At 47.8% G+C, this 16,291-nt stretch overlaps 2 protein-coding genes across 2 annotated transcripts in view; both read left to right on the top strand.

The window, feature by feature from the left end:
- Positions 1-16,291, top strand: part of ttn.2 (titin, tandem duplicate 2) — a 214,246-nt gene that overhangs the window by 12,728 nt on the left and 185,227 nt on the right. Inside the window, 24 exon segments of the mRNA XM_028435600.1 lie at positions 94-239; positions 507-734; positions 924-1,165; positions 1,234-1,454; positions 1,526-1,690; positions 1,876-2,044; positions 2,286-3,976; positions 4,123-4,404; positions 4,485-4,751; positions 4,846-5,118; positions 5,196-5,459; positions 5,539-5,799; positions 5,880-6,140; positions 6,221-6,484; positions 6,562-6,822; positions 7,007-7,267; positions 8,669-8,929; positions 9,097-9,241; positions 9,364-9,532; positions 9,607-9,838; positions 10,626-10,910; positions 11,120-11,245; positions 11,568-11,756; positions 12,703-12,753. Coding sequence (XP_028291401.1) covers positions 94-239; positions 507-734; positions 924-1,165; positions 1,234-1,454; positions 1,526-1,690; positions 1,876-2,044; positions 2,286-3,976; positions 4,123-4,404; positions 4,485-4,751; positions 4,846-5,118; positions 5,196-5,459; positions 5,539-5,799; positions 5,880-6,140; positions 6,221-6,484; positions 6,562-6,822; positions 7,007-7,267; positions 8,669-8,929; positions 9,097-9,241; positions 9,364-9,532; positions 9,607-9,838; positions 10,626-10,910; positions 11,120-11,245; positions 11,568-11,756; positions 12,703-12,753 — 6,714 coding nt within the window.
- LOC114454834 (palladin-like) lies at positions 11,769-12,687 on the top strand. Its single transcript, XM_028435629.1, has 2 exons — positions 11,769-12,255; positions 12,313-12,687. The coding sequence occupies exons 1-2, from the start codon at positions 11,871-11,873 to the stop codon at positions 12,327-12,329; spliced, it is 402 nt and encodes a 133-aa protein (XP_028291430.1). The 5' UTR covers positions 11,769-11,870; the 3' UTR covers positions 12,330-12,687.

The following is a 16,291-nucleotide window of genomic DNA, read 5'->3' on the forward strand; positions in this document are numbered from 1 at the left end:
GAGGACAACCGATCTGCTGCTCTGAGCATGGGAAGCTGCTGCTGCTCACTCACACTGTGTGTGTGCGTGTGCATGTGCGTGTGTGTTCCACAGAGGCCTACGATGCTCTCATGAAACAAACAGACATGACCTACAAATCCCAGGTGACCACAGAGATTCAGCAGTCCACTGTGGTGATGGGTGGGCTGGAGGTGGAGCAGCGCAGAATGACCACGCCCATGAGCTTTGTCTCTGAGACGGTTGGTCCTCCTACTCTGCTGTTTGAAGCTAAATCCTTTGTTATCGCAGGATCAAATTCAACATCTTTCCAGCAAAACAAATAGAGAAGAAAGTTTTACTCTATCCTTGATTTTGGTTGTATCTCATGTCTATGGAGGTAGGAATCACTGATCTAACTAATGACTTCCTCTCATTATTGGTGCCCCACCTCTTGAATATTCTTAAACTTTGGTGAGAGCTTTAACCTTGAAAGCTTTGCAGTTCTTCACTTGTTTTTCTTGCTGCAGGAGTTCCTCATATCAGCCTTTGAGGAGCGGATCATCCAGGAGATTGAGCTGCGCATCATGAGGATCTCCTACAGAGAGCTGGTGTTAGAGGACGGAGAGCTAGAGGTGACCGTGGCTGAGGAGGAGGCCGTGCAGCCAGCTTTTCAGACACCGGTGAAGAACTACAGGATCATAGAGGGGATGGGCGTCACCTTCCACTGCAGGATGGACGGATTCCCACTGCCTAAGGTACTGAGGAGCAGCAACGGGCCTACGCATGGAAAACTATTTATATCAATGATGCACAACTCAATTTAGTAAAGGGAGACTTCATATTAAACATGTTGAACCTCATTTTAACCGTTTCCTCCTTGAGAACACCTGTTTTGACTGAAGAGTTTTAGTTCTGAAGTGTGATTTAAGGATATCTGATTGCAGATCGTCTGGTACAAAGACGGTCAGCGCCTCAGGCCTAGCGGCCGGTACCAGATGGAAGTTCTTCAGGATGGCCGAGCCAGCCTCCGTCTGCCTGTGGTGCTGCCAGAGGATGAAGGTGTTTACACCGCCTTCGCCAGCAACATGAAGGGTAACTCCGTCAGCTCTGGCAAGCTCTATATTGAGCCGTCCGGAGTGGTGACCCCTCAGAGATACACGCCCCAATCGACAACGCACAGAATCAGGTATGGCTCTCACAGTAAAGACTCTCTGAGGGATGAGTAGAGGTCTGATAGCGGCTCTTCCTCCTCAGCTCTGCATCTCCTCGCTCAGTGAGCCGCTCTCCCAGCCGCTCCCCAGGACGTTCCCCCGCCCGTCGGCTTGATGAGACCGACGAGGCCTCACTGGAAAGACTCTACAAACCGGTGTTTGTCATGAAGCCTTGCTCTATAAAATGCTCTGAAGGTCAAACAGCCAGGTTTGACCTAAAGGTCGTTGGCCGACCAATGCCCGACACTTACTGGTTCCACAACGGTAAGAGAAACAACCACAGCACACATCAACTTTGTGTTTCTTTGTAGTGAACACTTTGTTTCTTCTCTCAGGACAACAAGTGGTAAATGACTACACTCACAAGATTGTGATTAAAGAGGATGGGATTCAGTCCCTGATCATTGTCCCAGCCATGCCTCAAGACTCTGGAGAATGGACTGTAGTGGCTCAGAACAGAGCCGGACGCACCTCTGTCTCAGTGTCTCTGAATGTTGATGGTACGTCTGGCTCTATTGGAAAAGACTCATTCCTGAGAGACTCTTCCTTTGACCACGTGGATTATTGATGGTTGTGTTTGTAGTCAAACAAATTGTAGATATCCTGATGTTTAAAAGAAAAATAACCATATGAACTGAAACTCTTTGGGCTATTGATGCTAATCATTTGGTTTTTCCATCGACAGCTCGAGAAACTGTGGCTCGTCCTCAGTTTGTGGAGAAGCTGAAGAATATCACAGTGAAGCAGGGAACACTGGTGGAACTGGCCGTCAAAGCCATGGGAAACCCCCTGCCTGACATTGTGTGGCTGAAGAACAGTGACATCATTAGCCCACAGAAGCACCCACACATCAAGTAAGAACCGCTCAGAAACCTGGACCACCTTCTGGGGTTCTTCTGAAAACTTTAAGTGAGATTATCAACAGGTCACTAATAAACAAAGAGTTTAACCAGACATTCATTAGTGCTAAGCTTCTTCTTCAAAGTTTCATAATTATCTTTATCCAACATTATTATGTACTCTTACCTGAAGTGTTAAAAAACATGACTAAAACATAGTGTTGGATGACTAGAGTAACCTATTTTCTCCCCTCAGGGTTGTGGGAACTAAAGGAGAAGCAAAGTTCCAGATTCCTTCAGCTGCAGGCTCAGACAGCGCTTGGTACACCGCCACCGCCATCAACAAGGCCGGCAGGGACACCACCCGCTGCAGAGTCAACGTAGAGGTGGACTTTGCTGCCCCTCAGGTAGAAAGGAAACTCATCATAACCAAAGGAACATACAAGGCCAAGGAAATCGCTGCTCCTGAGCTGGAGCCGCTTCACCTGCGCTATGGCCAGGAGCAGTGGGAGGAGGGAGACCTGTATGACAAAGAGAAGCAGCAGAAACCACAGTTCAAGAAGAAGTTGACCTCCATCAGGATGAAGCGCTTCGGTCCGGCTCACTTTGAGTGCAGACTGACACCCATCGGTGACCCCACTATGACGGTGGAGTGGCTGCACGATGGGAAGCCCCTGGCTGCTGCTAACAGGCTGAGGATGATCAACGAGTTTGGATACTGCAGCCTGGACTACGAAGTGGCCTACGCTAGAGACAGCGGCGTCATCACCTGCAGGGCCACCAACAAGTTTGGAGTGGACCAGACGTCAGCCACTCTGATCGTGAAGGATGAGAAAGGTCTGGTGGAAGAAACGCAGCTGCCCGAAGGCAGAGTCCACCGCATTGATGAGATTGAGCGCATGGCTCATGAAGGAGGCCCGTATGGAGTCACTGCAGAGGAAGAAACAGAGAAACAGAAACCTCTGATTGTTCTGCTTCCAGAACCAACAAGAGTACTAGAAGGTGACATTGCTCGATTCCGCTGCAGGGTGACTGGTTATCCTGCTCCAAAGGTCAACTGGTATCTCAACGGACAGCTTATCCGCAAAAGCAAGAGGTACAGACTTCGCTACGATGGTATTTATTATCTGGAGATTGTGGACATTAAATCGTATGATGCAGGAGAGGTCAGGGTGGTAGCAGACAATCCTTTAGGTACTACTGAGCACACGGTGAAGCTGGACATCCAGCAGAGAGAGGACTTCAGATCTGTCCTGCGCCGTGCTCCTGAACCAAAGGCAGCAGAAGCTGCACATGAGCCAGGAAGGATTGGTTTTGAAGTGGTAAAGATGGAGCCACAGGCCGAGACGCCGCAGGACAGAGAAGTTGTTAGACTGAGAAAAACACAGAGAATAGTTCATGAAAAATCTTCTGAGGAAACAGAAGAACTCAAGAGCAAGTTCAAACGCAGAACTGAAGAGGGCTTCTACGAGTCCATCTCTGCTGTGGAGTTTAAATCTCGTAAAAGAGATGACTCTTATGAAGATCTGCTGAAAAAGACTAAAGACGAGCTGCTGCATCACTTGAAGGAGAAAGAAGAAGCTGAAAGGAAGAGGTTGGAGGAGCAAGGCCAAGTCACCATCCCCACCTTCAAACCAGAGAGGATCCAGCTCTCTCCAAGCATGGAGGCCCCACACATCCTAGAACGTATCACCAGTCAGACCTGTGCCCCAATGGACGAGGTCCGTTTCCGCATTCGGGTCATTGGAAGACCTGAGCCAGAATGCCAGTGGTTCAAGAACGGCGTTCTGCTGGAAAAGACTGACCGGATCTACTGGTTCTGGCCTGAAGACCACGTCTGTGAGCTGGTGATCCGAGATGTCACGGCCGAAGATTCTGCCAGTATTATGGTGAAGGCCGTTAACATTGCCGGAGAGTCTTCAAGCCACGCTTTCTTACTTGTTCAAGGTATGAAAGTGATCTTTTAGATCGTTTTCTATTCCGAGTGTCTTGACCTTGAAGAGGAATAGTAGAAAAACTGTAGAAGAACTGTAGATGATCTGAAGTTTGATAAGTCCTCACCTCATTAATGTCTCATTTATGTGTAATTACAGCTAAAACTGCTATTAGCTTCACCCAGAAGCTGGACGATGTCACCGCTAATGAAAAGGACACCATGATGACTTTTGAATGTGAGACCAACGAACCCTTTATCAAGGTCAAGTGGTTCAAGAACAACATGGAGATCTTCTCCGGAGACAAATACCGGATGCACTCTGACAGGAAGGTCCACTTCCTCTCTGTGCTGGTGATTGAGATGAAAGATGATGCAGAGTACACCTGTGCGGTTGTGGATGACGAGAACGTTCGGACGAGTGCCAGGCTGCATGTGGAAGGTAATCTAGAGTTCCTCCAGGAGTCAGATTGTCTTGTGTTGGTCTTTGTTTGAATCTCCTGGTTGCTGATGTTCGCCCAGGTGCTGCTCTCGAGATCACCAGACACATGGAAAGTATTGAGGTTCCCGAGACTTATGCCGGAGAGTTTGAGGTGGAGCTCTCTCGTGAGGATGCAGAGGGCCGCTGGTTCTTTGGAGAGACAGAGATTTTCCAAAGCAATAAATATCTGCTGTCCTCACGCCGAGGACGTCACACCCTGTCTGTGAAAGATGTCCAAAAGAAGGACCAGGGCAAGTACTCCTTTGTATGTGGAGAGCTGAGGACCAGCGCGTCACTCAAAATGAAAGGTGAGCTATCAGGAACTCTTTCTGAATCTGATCTTTTAACAATCTAGTTTATAAGCAGATTAGTGATGATTCCTGTGTGTGTTTCTCCACTCAGTGCGCCCGGTGACTTTGATGCAGCCACTAACTGACCTCACTGTTTGTGAGGGCGACATTGCTCAGCTGGAGGTCCGCTTCTCCCAGGAAAATGTGGAGGGAACGTGGATGAAGAAAGGTCAGCCTATCACAGCCTCGGATCGTGTCCATATAGTCATCGACCGGCTGGTTCATAAGTTGCTGCTTGAGAACGTTAGCAATGAAGATGCCGGTTCCTACTCGTTTGTTGTTCCCGCTCAAGATATCTCCACCTCTGGAAAGCTGAGCGTTCAGAGTGAGTCACGCTGACCGTGTCAATTAAATAAATCCTCTTCACAACATTTAATAGATGTTTTTGGTCTTTTGTTACAGCCATCAACATTGTAGTTCCTCTAAAAGACGTTTCCTGCATTGAGGGGACCAAGGTCGTCATGGAGTCTAAGATCTCTGCTCAGGATGTCAGTGCCGTTAAATGGTATCACAACGACAAACTACTGATAACCAGCGATCGCATTCAGATGATTACAAAGGGCACCAAGCAGCGTCTGGTCTTCTCTCGGACCTTCGCCTCTGATGAAGGACGTTACAAGCTGGTGGTTGGAAAAGTGGACGCTAGCTGCTCAATGCGCGTTGAAAGTGAGATCCTGCTTCTTCTGTTCAGGTTTCCTGTTCTCCAGCTGCTTTAGGTGCTAACCGGTCCTTCCTCTTTTTACAGAGATCAACATAGTGAAGCACATGGAGGACAAAGTTTGCTCCGAGTCCCAGAACGTCACCTTCAGCGTAGAGGTATCTCATCCTGGAGTCGAGCCGGTCTGGACCTTTGCTAACCAGCAGCTGAAAGCAGGACCCAGGTACAAGATGGAGTCCAAAGGAAAAGTCCACTCTCTGACGGTGCTCGACACCATGAAGGATGAAGAGGGACTGTACATGTTCCACGCTGGCGAGAAGACTTCCAGCGCTATGCTAACTGTCTCAGGTATAATCGCACTCCACATTCACATTCACGGCTAAACGTTCAACCAATCAAACATGACCCTGTCACTGTGCTGCCTCCAGGAGGAGCCATCACACGGCCCCTTCAGGACGTGACGGTGGCAGAGTCTCAGACAGCCATGTTTGAATGTGAGGTGGCCAACGCCGACGCAGAGGGCCAATGGCTGAAGGAGAACAAGCCAGTGGAATTCAGTGAGAATGTGTTGAGCGAGATGGATGGAGCCGTGCGACGCCTGGTCCTCACCATCACCCGACCACAGGACATGGGAGAGTTTAGCTACCAGGTGGCCAACTCCAAAACCACCGCCCTCCTCAGGGTGGAAGGTAAAAAACATGTTCCTTAAAGCATTCGTGGACCAAGTGTCCTCACATTGTGGACCTGATGTCATTCATTGTGTCCTCAGCCGTAAAGATGAAGAAGACTCTGAAGAACCAGACGGTGACGGAGACACAGGACGCGGTGTTCACACTGGAGCTGACACATACTGATGTCAAAGGCTCTCAGTGGATTAAGAACGGCGTGGAACTGCAGAGCGGCGACAAGTACGACATCAGCACGGAGGGCAAGGTGCACATGCTGAGGGTCAAGAAGTGCAATACACAGGACGAGTCCGTCTATTCCTTCAAACTGGGCAAGCTGACGGCCAACGGCCGCCTCAACGTGGAGAGTGAGTGTAAAGTGCATGCCGGTGTGTGTGGGCGGAGTCACAGAGCGTCAGATTTCAACTTGTGGTTTTCTTCGCAGCCATAAAAATCATAAAGAAGATCAAAGATGCGTCATCGCTGCTGGACAGCACCGCCTCATTCGAGCTGAGCCTATCACACGATGACGTGCCTATCAAATGGATGTTCAAGGGGGCGGAGCTTAAGCCCAGCAATAAAATCAGGATTCTGTCAGAGAGTAAGGCGCACAAGCTGCTGCTGCAGAACGTGGACGCCAGCGACGGAGGAGAGTACACAGCAGTGGTTGGACACCTGCAGTGCAGCGCCATGCTCACTGTGGAGGGTACGATCTATCTGTCTATATCTATATCTATACATCTATCAATTTATCTACATCTATGTATCTATCTATAACACAGCTTTGTTTATTATAGATCTAGAAATCTAGTAGTTTAAGGCTAAAGCTAGAAGAAGAACAGACTCTAGTGTTATTGATGAGCTAACGTAGATCTCTCTTTCCTCCTCAGCTCTACGAGTCACCAAACCACTGAAGAATGTGACGGTCCCAGAGACGCAGACAGCCTCCTTTGAATGTGAGGTGTCTCACTTCAATGTTCCGTCCATGTGGCTAAAGGACGGCGTGGAGATTGAGATGAGCGAGAAGTTCAGGATCGTGGTTCAGGGAAAGCTCCACCAGCTAAAGATCACCAACACCAGCAGGGACGACTCAGCTGAGTACACCTTTGTCTGCGGGAACGACCGCGTGTCGGCCACGCTCACCGTCAGCCGTAAGACCACCTTCAAAGTCCGCCCCTTCAAACCCCAACCCTGAGACAAGCTGTCCCTGTGCCCACCCCCGCTAAAATTTGTTCGTCTGACCCCACCCCCTCCTTTAAACCCATCCCTCTGACCCTCCCTTAAACTAGTTCATCCCTCCCTTCAACCAGTTCGTCCGACCCCCTCCCTTCCTTATCAGTCCCTCTGAACCCCTCTTTCCCTTAAACCCGTCCCTCTGTCCCTGACCCTGCCCCTCCCTAGTCCTTCAAAGCATGAGGCATGCTTATTGATCAGATCAATAAAGAAGTTAAACTGAACGCCCCTCTGGTCTGTCTTGGTCTCGTCCCCAACACGACCTTCACTAATGCTCACACTAACGTCACACACACCTCAATGTGCGTCAGTCAGACTAAAGTAACTTAATTTTCCTATATTTATAATTAATGCTCACACTAACGTTTCTATGTCACACACCTTTAGCTTGGGCTCAGTCCAACTAAACTAAGTATTATTGGATGAAAGCAACAGCTTTTTCCTTTTCATAACATAAAGGAAAACAACATGAAATTAAATCTTTAATAGTTTGTAACTGTAAAGATTTTACATTTGAACTTTTTGCTTATTTTTAAGAATATAATATTTCTTTAACATTTGAAACATTTATTAGATTCTTTGTGTGTTTTGATTCTTTTCCATGTGAGAAACAAATGGAAATAACAGTTGTTTTATTTAACCCAGTCTGACCTGCTGATGTGCGCCTAATGTTTGTGCTTGGAGCTAACTGTTAGACGAGCGGCTAATTAAAATATGTGTAACGTGATTATTTGCGCACCCAGAGGTTCCAGTGTTCCCAGTCTGTCTGAATCCAGGCCTGAACAAAGCAAAACTCAGCATTTGGAGTTAGACGATGAACTGATGGAAGAATATTAATGTTTAAAGTTAAAGCATTTCCAGTAAAATATCACACGTCAAAGTCCAGATGGAGTGGATTCAGACTACAGAAACACGTTAGGAACGCAAACGAGGAGACGTTCTGCTGATCTAGTGTCGCTGTTAGACGATGCTCCACAGAACACTGGAAGAAGAACTTAGCCTAAGCTAAGCTAAGCTAGCCCAAGTGTTCAACATGGACTGGGAGCAGAAACCAGTGTCAGACCAGCACTGAAGAGGGACTTCATCTGAGTGCTGGTCCAGAACGGACTGGGAGAAGCTGCAGAAGCAGGAGCTTAAAGCTAGTTTGGTTTTAAACGGTTCTCAGTGTTTTATGATGACACAAATGTCTTTTCCTTCTCACATGTTTGAAACGCACGCGGTCAGACAGAGTGATTGCGTTCACGTGGTGAAACTGTTGATTTGTTAACGTGTGGCAGGGTGACGAGCTCTGACAGTCCTGTCCTTTTCTGCATCCACAGCCGTTCTCATCACATCCATGCTGAAGGACCTGAACGCTCAAGAGAAGGACACCATCACCTTCGAGGTCACCGTCAACCACGAGGGCATTGTCTACAAGTGGCTGAAGAACGGCGTGGAGGTGAAGTCCTCGGAGCGTTGCCAGGTCCGCAGTCGGCAGGCCACACACTCGCTCACCATACGGAACGTCCACTTTGGAGATGGAGGAGAGTACCAGTTCGTCTCCGGCTCTGCTGCCAGCGCTGCCAACCTGTTTGTGGAAGGTAGCGTCATCAGAACCTTCTCATCATTTAGAACCACTTTGAGGACTTCTTTTTAACAGTCTCTCTTTGTATTAAACAGTCTCAGTTAGTGATAAACCTCTACAGCTCAGTCCAAGTCAGTGATGTTAAAGCAGGAGGATTCTCTCTTCTGATTGGTCTGTTTTTAGCCCGTATGATCGAGTTCACAAAAAAGATCAAAGACATCCAGATCACAGAGAAGAAAAAAGCCGTCTTTGAGTGTGAAGTCTCTGAGCCCAACATCCAAGTGATGTGGATGAAGGATGGACAGGAGCTGGACACCAGCGAGGAAAGGTACACACACACACACACACACACACACACACACACACACACACACACACACACACACACACACACACACACACACACACACACACACACACAGTTCCTTAGATCTTCTCTCCTATTCTCAGGTACGTGGTGACAGCAGAGAAGTATGTCCATCGCCTCATGGTTCAGACGGTCCGGATGTCCGATGCTGGCGAGTATTCAGTCGTGGCCGGATCGAGTGTGTCCAAAGCTCATCTGACAGTTGAGGGACGCGATGTCCGGATCTCTGAACCTGCTGAGAGAGACATCACCGTGAGATTCTCAGGTCACTGGTCCAGGTGCTGGTTTTGAGCAAATTCCTTTAGTCCGTTCTTCCTTTGCCTCAGGTTCTGGAGAAACAGAGGACGTCCATAGAGCTGGAGGTGAACGAAGACGACGTGGAGGGCCGCTGGCTGAGGAACGGAGTGGAGATCCAGTTCTCCACGGAGGAACGGTTCAGCTACGTGACCATCAGACGTCTGCACAGACTCACCATCTCTGAGACCTTTAGGAGTGATGCTGGAGAGTACACCTTCATCGCAGGAAAGAACCGCACCACAGTTCACCTCAGGGTCAATCGTAAGTCCTGCAGGGGGCGCCGCTCACCCTGGGAGGGACTTAGTACAAACATTCCCACAGTAAATCACAACCATGAGATCACAAACATTTTTACACTGATGTACTGCTAATGTCAGTAACATCCAGAGTCCTGAAGAGTAGAACAGAACATGTGTAAAGCTGACTTTGATCACATGACCATGAGGAAAAACTGGTTAACAGAGGTGACAAGTAACGAAGTACAAATACTTTGTTACTGTACTTAAGTAGTTTTTTTTGGTATCTGTACTTTACTTGAGTATTTCTTTTTTTGGCAGCATTTTACTTTTACACCTTACTTTTTTAAATAAATATCTGTACTTTCTACTCCTTACATTAAAAAAATGTACTTGTTACTTTTGATATCTTGGAAGATGACTTCACAACATAAAAAGACGCAAAGCTTGAAACATTTTATTTACAAATGTTGTCTATAATGAGTGCTAAATTCTCCAGATTTTACTTATTCTATGTAACAGTTTTCTACAAGATTATAAAAAATAAAAGATATGGAATTTTCTGGTTTAAAAACCCTGTCTTATTATTGAAGGAACATTTGTTTTACTTTTTTGCTTAAGTACATTTAGTAGCATGTACTTTAATACTTTTACTCAAGTAAGGGAGAAACTTCAATCAGTCATTATTTATTCCAGTATCTATACTTTCACTTGAGTAGTGAAGACTAGTACTTTTGCCACCTCAACTGGTAAATAAAGCCTTGAGAGCCTTGGTGGTGATGGTGTCTGATGAGTTTGTCTTTCCACACCAGTCCCAGAGCCTCCTCAGATCGTCCGTCACATGGTGCCTCAGACGGTGGAGGCTGGGAAGCCGGCGCGGTTCTCAGTGCAGGTCAGCGGGGTTCCTCCTCCCCAGGTCAGCTGGTACAAGGACTCCCAGCCTCTCTCACCTGGCTTCAAATGCAAGTTCCTGCATGACGGCACCAAGCACACGCTGCTGCTTATCGAGGTCTTCCCTGAGGATGGCGCCACCTACAGCTGTGAAGCTAAGAACGAGTGCGGCTCCGTCACTAGCTCCGCATCCCTTAGGGTGGAAGGTACAACCAACACACACGCTAACATTTAGCTGAAGGTAGAACTTTTAGCCACACTTAAGACTTCAGACACTAATGACCAACAGATTGAGTGACTAAACAAAGCCAGAGGCCACTTGACCCTTCCTATTAAAACCAGATCAAGGCCACATCCTCCCCATCCTGGTTCAGGCCTGTTCCTCTCTCACTGTGAGATGATTCTGTTCTTTCAGTACCTGAGGTGGCTTCCCCTGAGTCGCCGTCACTTCCTGCTCCTCCCGTCATCGTGTCGCCCATCAGCAGCACCTCAGCTAAGGAAGGAGAACCAGCTCGGTTCCAGTGCAGAGTCCGAGGAGGCGGTATGATAACTTTGTGTGTTTCACTGCTTTACCTGTACTCAACAAATGTTTAGTAGAGGTAAAAAAGACTGAAACAGGAAGAAGAATTAGAGTTGTCATGGTTACCTTTGCAGACAAAATGAGACAAGCAAATTAAAATAGAATCAATCCTAAAGAAATACCTAAACAAACGTGACAAAAGAAGGTTGAGATTCACGTGGATTTCAAAGTAAAATGATCCTTCAACACGTGACACTGCAGGGTGCTGATTGGACATTGCCATTATTCCCCAGTGTTCCGATTGGTTCTCGCTCAGTGCTGACGTCCTCTTTCTTGGTTCCAGACGTGAGGATCAGCTGGTTCCATGGTGACGTGGAGATGAGGCAGTCGGACTTGTGTCGCATGTCTCAGTTTGATGACGTGTGTCAGCTAGAGGTGTTAAAGGTCTACGCTGAGGACGAAGGACAGTACAGCTGTGGGGTGACCAACAGTGCCGGCACCGCCTCCTGCTCTGCCTCACTGACACTGGAGGGTGAGTTTGACATGTGTGTCTGTCGGTAGGTTTACTGTGAGTCATTAAACAAGCAGCCCCCCCCCCCCCCGCTGTGGGTCTATTGTGCTCCCCCTTCCCAGTCCTCGCCACAGTATGGGTGGAGCAGAACAAGTCAACACACACTTTGTTTCAGGTCCAACTCAAACCAGTTTGGTCGTCCTGCAGAAACTGAGTCAGAAACCCATCTTCATCCAGCCCCTCTCCAGCTGCACCGTAGCTCACGGCGCGGTGGCGCGGTTCCACGCCCTCGTGTCTGGAACCCCGCCGCTCCATTTGGACTGGTTCCACAACCAAGATCCGGTGCAACCGGACAAGAACGTGGTGTTCCACTTTGACGAGGCGAGCGGTGCCGCCACGCTCATCGTGGTAGACGCCTTCCCCGAACATGCGGGACAGTACACCTCCATGGCCAGAAACCGGTGGGGGAAGGCCGTGAGCATGGCCACCCTCACCGTGAGCGCAGAGGAGGAAGGAGAAGGTAAAGGATCATCATCGAGCACTGAAGACTGCAACTAACTCACGACTCCTCCCTCAGAGCACCTCCTCCTCTGACATCACATCCTGTGTGTTCCCAGTGTTCCTCCTTAGTAACTCCGCCCTCTGTAGGAATGTGTGGTGGTTTCTAATTGATTTTGGACCAGTTTCAGTATCACCTTGTGGGCAAGTCTGAACTGGTTCTACTGTTGTTTAATAGATAATTCATATTAAGAAATGTTCCAGTCCAACCTTCACTATATTAATGTTTAGACTTTAGAATTCTCTGACTGTTTCTTATGAGACTTTGTGATCCTGTCCTTCAAAGTTTCAGATGAAGGTCCTGAAAAAAAGACCTGCTCAGGAGAAAAGGCTGTGGTTGTTAAAGAATTTTGAATCATGGTGTGAAGCTCCGTGAGGAGAACTCTAACCATGTCTTCTTCCTTTGCAGTGACTCACGTCAGGGAGCAGATCGAAACCCGCGTTGAGCAGGAGGTCAAAGGTAAGCCTCCTGTCCTGGAGTAACGGAGTAGAGGAGCTGTTAGTGGGAGCTGTGGTCCAACCTGGAGTAAAGCTGGTGCTGCATGTGCTGGTTGGATCACAGCTTCCTCTTCAGTCCCTCAGTCTGCATGAACAGCTCCATGTCAACACGTCTCCTGGTGGATTCCTCTCTCAGACCTTCACTTCTTCTGCAGGCACTACCAAAGTGTCTTTGATGTTCTGCATCCAAAATGTTCTTTTTGTGTTGGCATGAGGGTTTCTATGATCTGTTCCCAGAAAAAGGCACAGGATGGTATCTTTTAAAGCTCTGGAACATGAACTGCTCTTTAAAAGATATGTAGGTTTGACTGCATCTGGAACTGAGACCTTCCTCTTGCAATATATTCCTTAGTCTGGCTTGCAGATAGTGGGATGTGGCTCCTGTTGTTTGTTCTCCAATAACACCAGTAAAACTATATTAGTTCGAATAAACGCCTTCTCACTGCGCTCTACCGCTCAAAGGTCACCTTTAAATGTAAGGATTAGAAAAGGGCGTTTATTCTCCTGTCTGCAAGTCAGGTAAGGATTACTGTAGCACGGACCAACAGCCGGAGCGTAAACCATGCCGACACTTTTGGAAAAATGCTCTCAATAATTAAACAATTTATCTTTTGAAGAAATTTCCACAGACGAAGGATCAAAACTCCCGCTGGTTTCTAATAAACAGAATCCAGTCTTGCGTTTATTCGAACCAATATGGTGAGTGACATAATTTCTTACAGCATTGTGACTCCCAGCATGCAATTTTTTCCATCAATGAATAATGAAATTGGTTTTAGTGTGCAGGCAGACGTCCAGCTGACCTTCTGCTTCTCTTCACAGAGACGCAGAGCGGCGCTGAGCTGAGAGCTGCTTTTTCTGACACCGAAGACTTTGTGGACCTTGGACTGGCGTTGTCCATCAGCTCATGGACAGAAAACATGAAACCGTCATTCACTAAAAAGCTGAAGCTGCAGTCGGTGCTGGAGGGAGAACCGGTGGAGATGAGATGTAAACTGACGGCCTTTCCCCCACCGACGGTCCTGTGGTTCCATAACAATAGGTCCATTCCCAAGGAGCGCAGACGGCGTATCTACACCAACAGCAGCATGCACATGCACACCACTGCTCTGGTAATAAGCGGTGTTAAAGAGAAGGACTCAGGCAGTTACAAAGTCATGGCGTTAAACTCAGAGGGTTCGGCCGAGTCAACGGCCTCACTTTTGGTCTCACTGAGGGAAGAACAGTCTGCTAACTACCTGAACTTAGCTCGACTCACGCATAAAGCCCATGAGCACGTAAATACCACGGCAGAGCAGCGGAAAGAGCAAAAGTTTAGGGTTGAACTCCGGTGTGTCGGGTCTCCCTTTGACAAAATGTCCAAAGCTCATCGAGGAAAAGCTCGGTCTAAACACGCCCTGGTGCGTACGGTCTACTTCAGATCCGCGTTTCATTCAAAAGAAACGGAGTCTGCAGTCGAGTCAAAGCCTTTAGAAACTGCATCTGAACTTGCTCCGTCTCCTCCACTCATGTTTGACAGGCCAGAACGCTTCAATGACCGGTTCAGTGATATCTACTGTGACCGACGCACCGGCGCTCAGTTCAGTGATAAGTTTAGTGACCGATGCAGCGACAGGTACAGTGAGAGGTTCAGTGACACAGAGAGCCTCCACAACGAGGTCAGAACCAAACTCAGCACTCTTCAAAAGGCAGTGAGACAGAAGAAGAGGCTCTCGGTCTCTACCATGTCCTCCTCTGAGTTTGACCTTGAGTCTGTAGTGAGTGAGTCCAGTTATGCAGATTACATCGACAAGCTCCGTGTCAAACCCGCCTCACTGCCCGATGTTCAGCATTTCAACGCAGCTTCTAGTTTGGGGGAGACACATAGGATGCTGTTTCAAGGTACAGCATCATCACTGGAGCTTTCCCGCCCCCACAGCAGGCACTCCTTTGAGCCCCAGTCCAGAACTAGAGCAATACAGATAATGAAAGGTGAACTTGTTGAAACAATAGAAAGACACACACAATTTACATCAGTTGGTTCCCCTGAGGAGACACCAGCGATAGAGAGTTTTGATCGGCCTCGGGGTGATTGTGGGTTAGAACAGATGTCAGGTTCACATCCAAGTGTGGTTTCAGATCCTGGAGTGAATGCTACAAATGTTAAAATGGAGCCGATTCACTCAGAAAGTGTGTTTGATTCTGAAAAGGCATCATATCCACCAACAGCAGTGACGTGTAGAGAATCAAATACAAAGGGGCCAAGTCAAGAGGAGATAAAGCGCATCATAGAGTCAACCAGGTCCAAGCCACTGACTGAGTTTTTTAGTGAAACTGAGAGAGCTGAACTCAGCACAAGATATTTTACCTCAGAATCATTGCAGAGAGAAGAATGTGGAAAAGTGCAGAGAACTTTGGGAGCTGATCCAGTCCAGAGTGAAAAAAGACTAGTTTCCTCAAAGATCAAAACATGGCAGCATGAAAGTCCAGAGTGTGAAAAAGAGTTTGATGCTGACTTCGATGTATCCATAGAGGCTGATACTCAGTACATGGAGCCCACGAGACTCAGGTACCCACACCATGATGTACTAATAGAGTCTTTGTCGCCTTTTAATGCTAAAAACGCATCCAAAGTAGAATCAAACATGGCTGTAACCATGTCGCCATCAAAGTCCTCTCAAGAACAAGCCAGAAGAGATGGTCCGAAGCTGTCAGCAGTGGATCAACAGCAAGAATATCCAAAAGCTAGGGCACCAATAATAGCTGTCAGACCTGAACAGGTTAAAGAAGAGGTTCCACAAAGGATGGTACAGAAATCCCCAAAAATAACCTTCAAAGCATCAGAAGTCAAAGAAGACTTAACACAGTGCCAGAGGTTTGACCACAGACTTGGATCATCTCCAAGGCTGATGAGGTCAACCAGAGAAGAGACTGTAACAGCAGACAGCAGAGAAGCTCACACCTCAAGGATGTTTGAGGAGGAGGAGGAACAGGACACTCTGAGAGCTCAGTATGAGAGAAGCCTGGAGGTCGAACGAATAGAGTGTGAGGAGAAACTACTCACTCTCAGGATCCGAAAATGGCAACAGGGCATGCGAATGTCAGAAGATGATTTGCCTATGCCACCTGAACTGCAGTACATGAAACCAGATGAGCCAGTTTACACTCGGCAGGAAACAGTAGTCCAAGATCAGACAGGACAAAGGCCCACAGTCCCACCTAGAGTCAAGGCCAGTCCAGTAGACACACACACAGAACCATCAGTTTCTCTTCTACAAAAATCCCCCAGAGGAAAGAGTCTACCAGCAGAGGTGAAATCAGAGGCAAAGACCACCTCCACAACAGAGAATGTGTTTGAGGAGAACAGAGAGGATGAAGAAAAACCTAAAGTACATGCTACCGTGTCAGAATCAAGATCACTAAGAGCCCAGGAGCAGGCAGAACAGGAGAACACATCAGCTCCACCACCCAAACCTAGAGTCGAGGAAAGTCCAATAGACACACAAACAGAACCATCTGTT

This window comes from Gouania willdenowi, chromosome 21 (genome assembly GCF_900634775.1).
Source record: "Gouania willdenowi chromosome 21, fGouWil2.1, whole genome shotgun sequence".
NCBI classification, from domain to species: Eukaryota; Metazoa; Chordata; class Actinopteri; order Blenniiformes; family Gobiesocidae; genus Gouania; species Gouania willdenowi.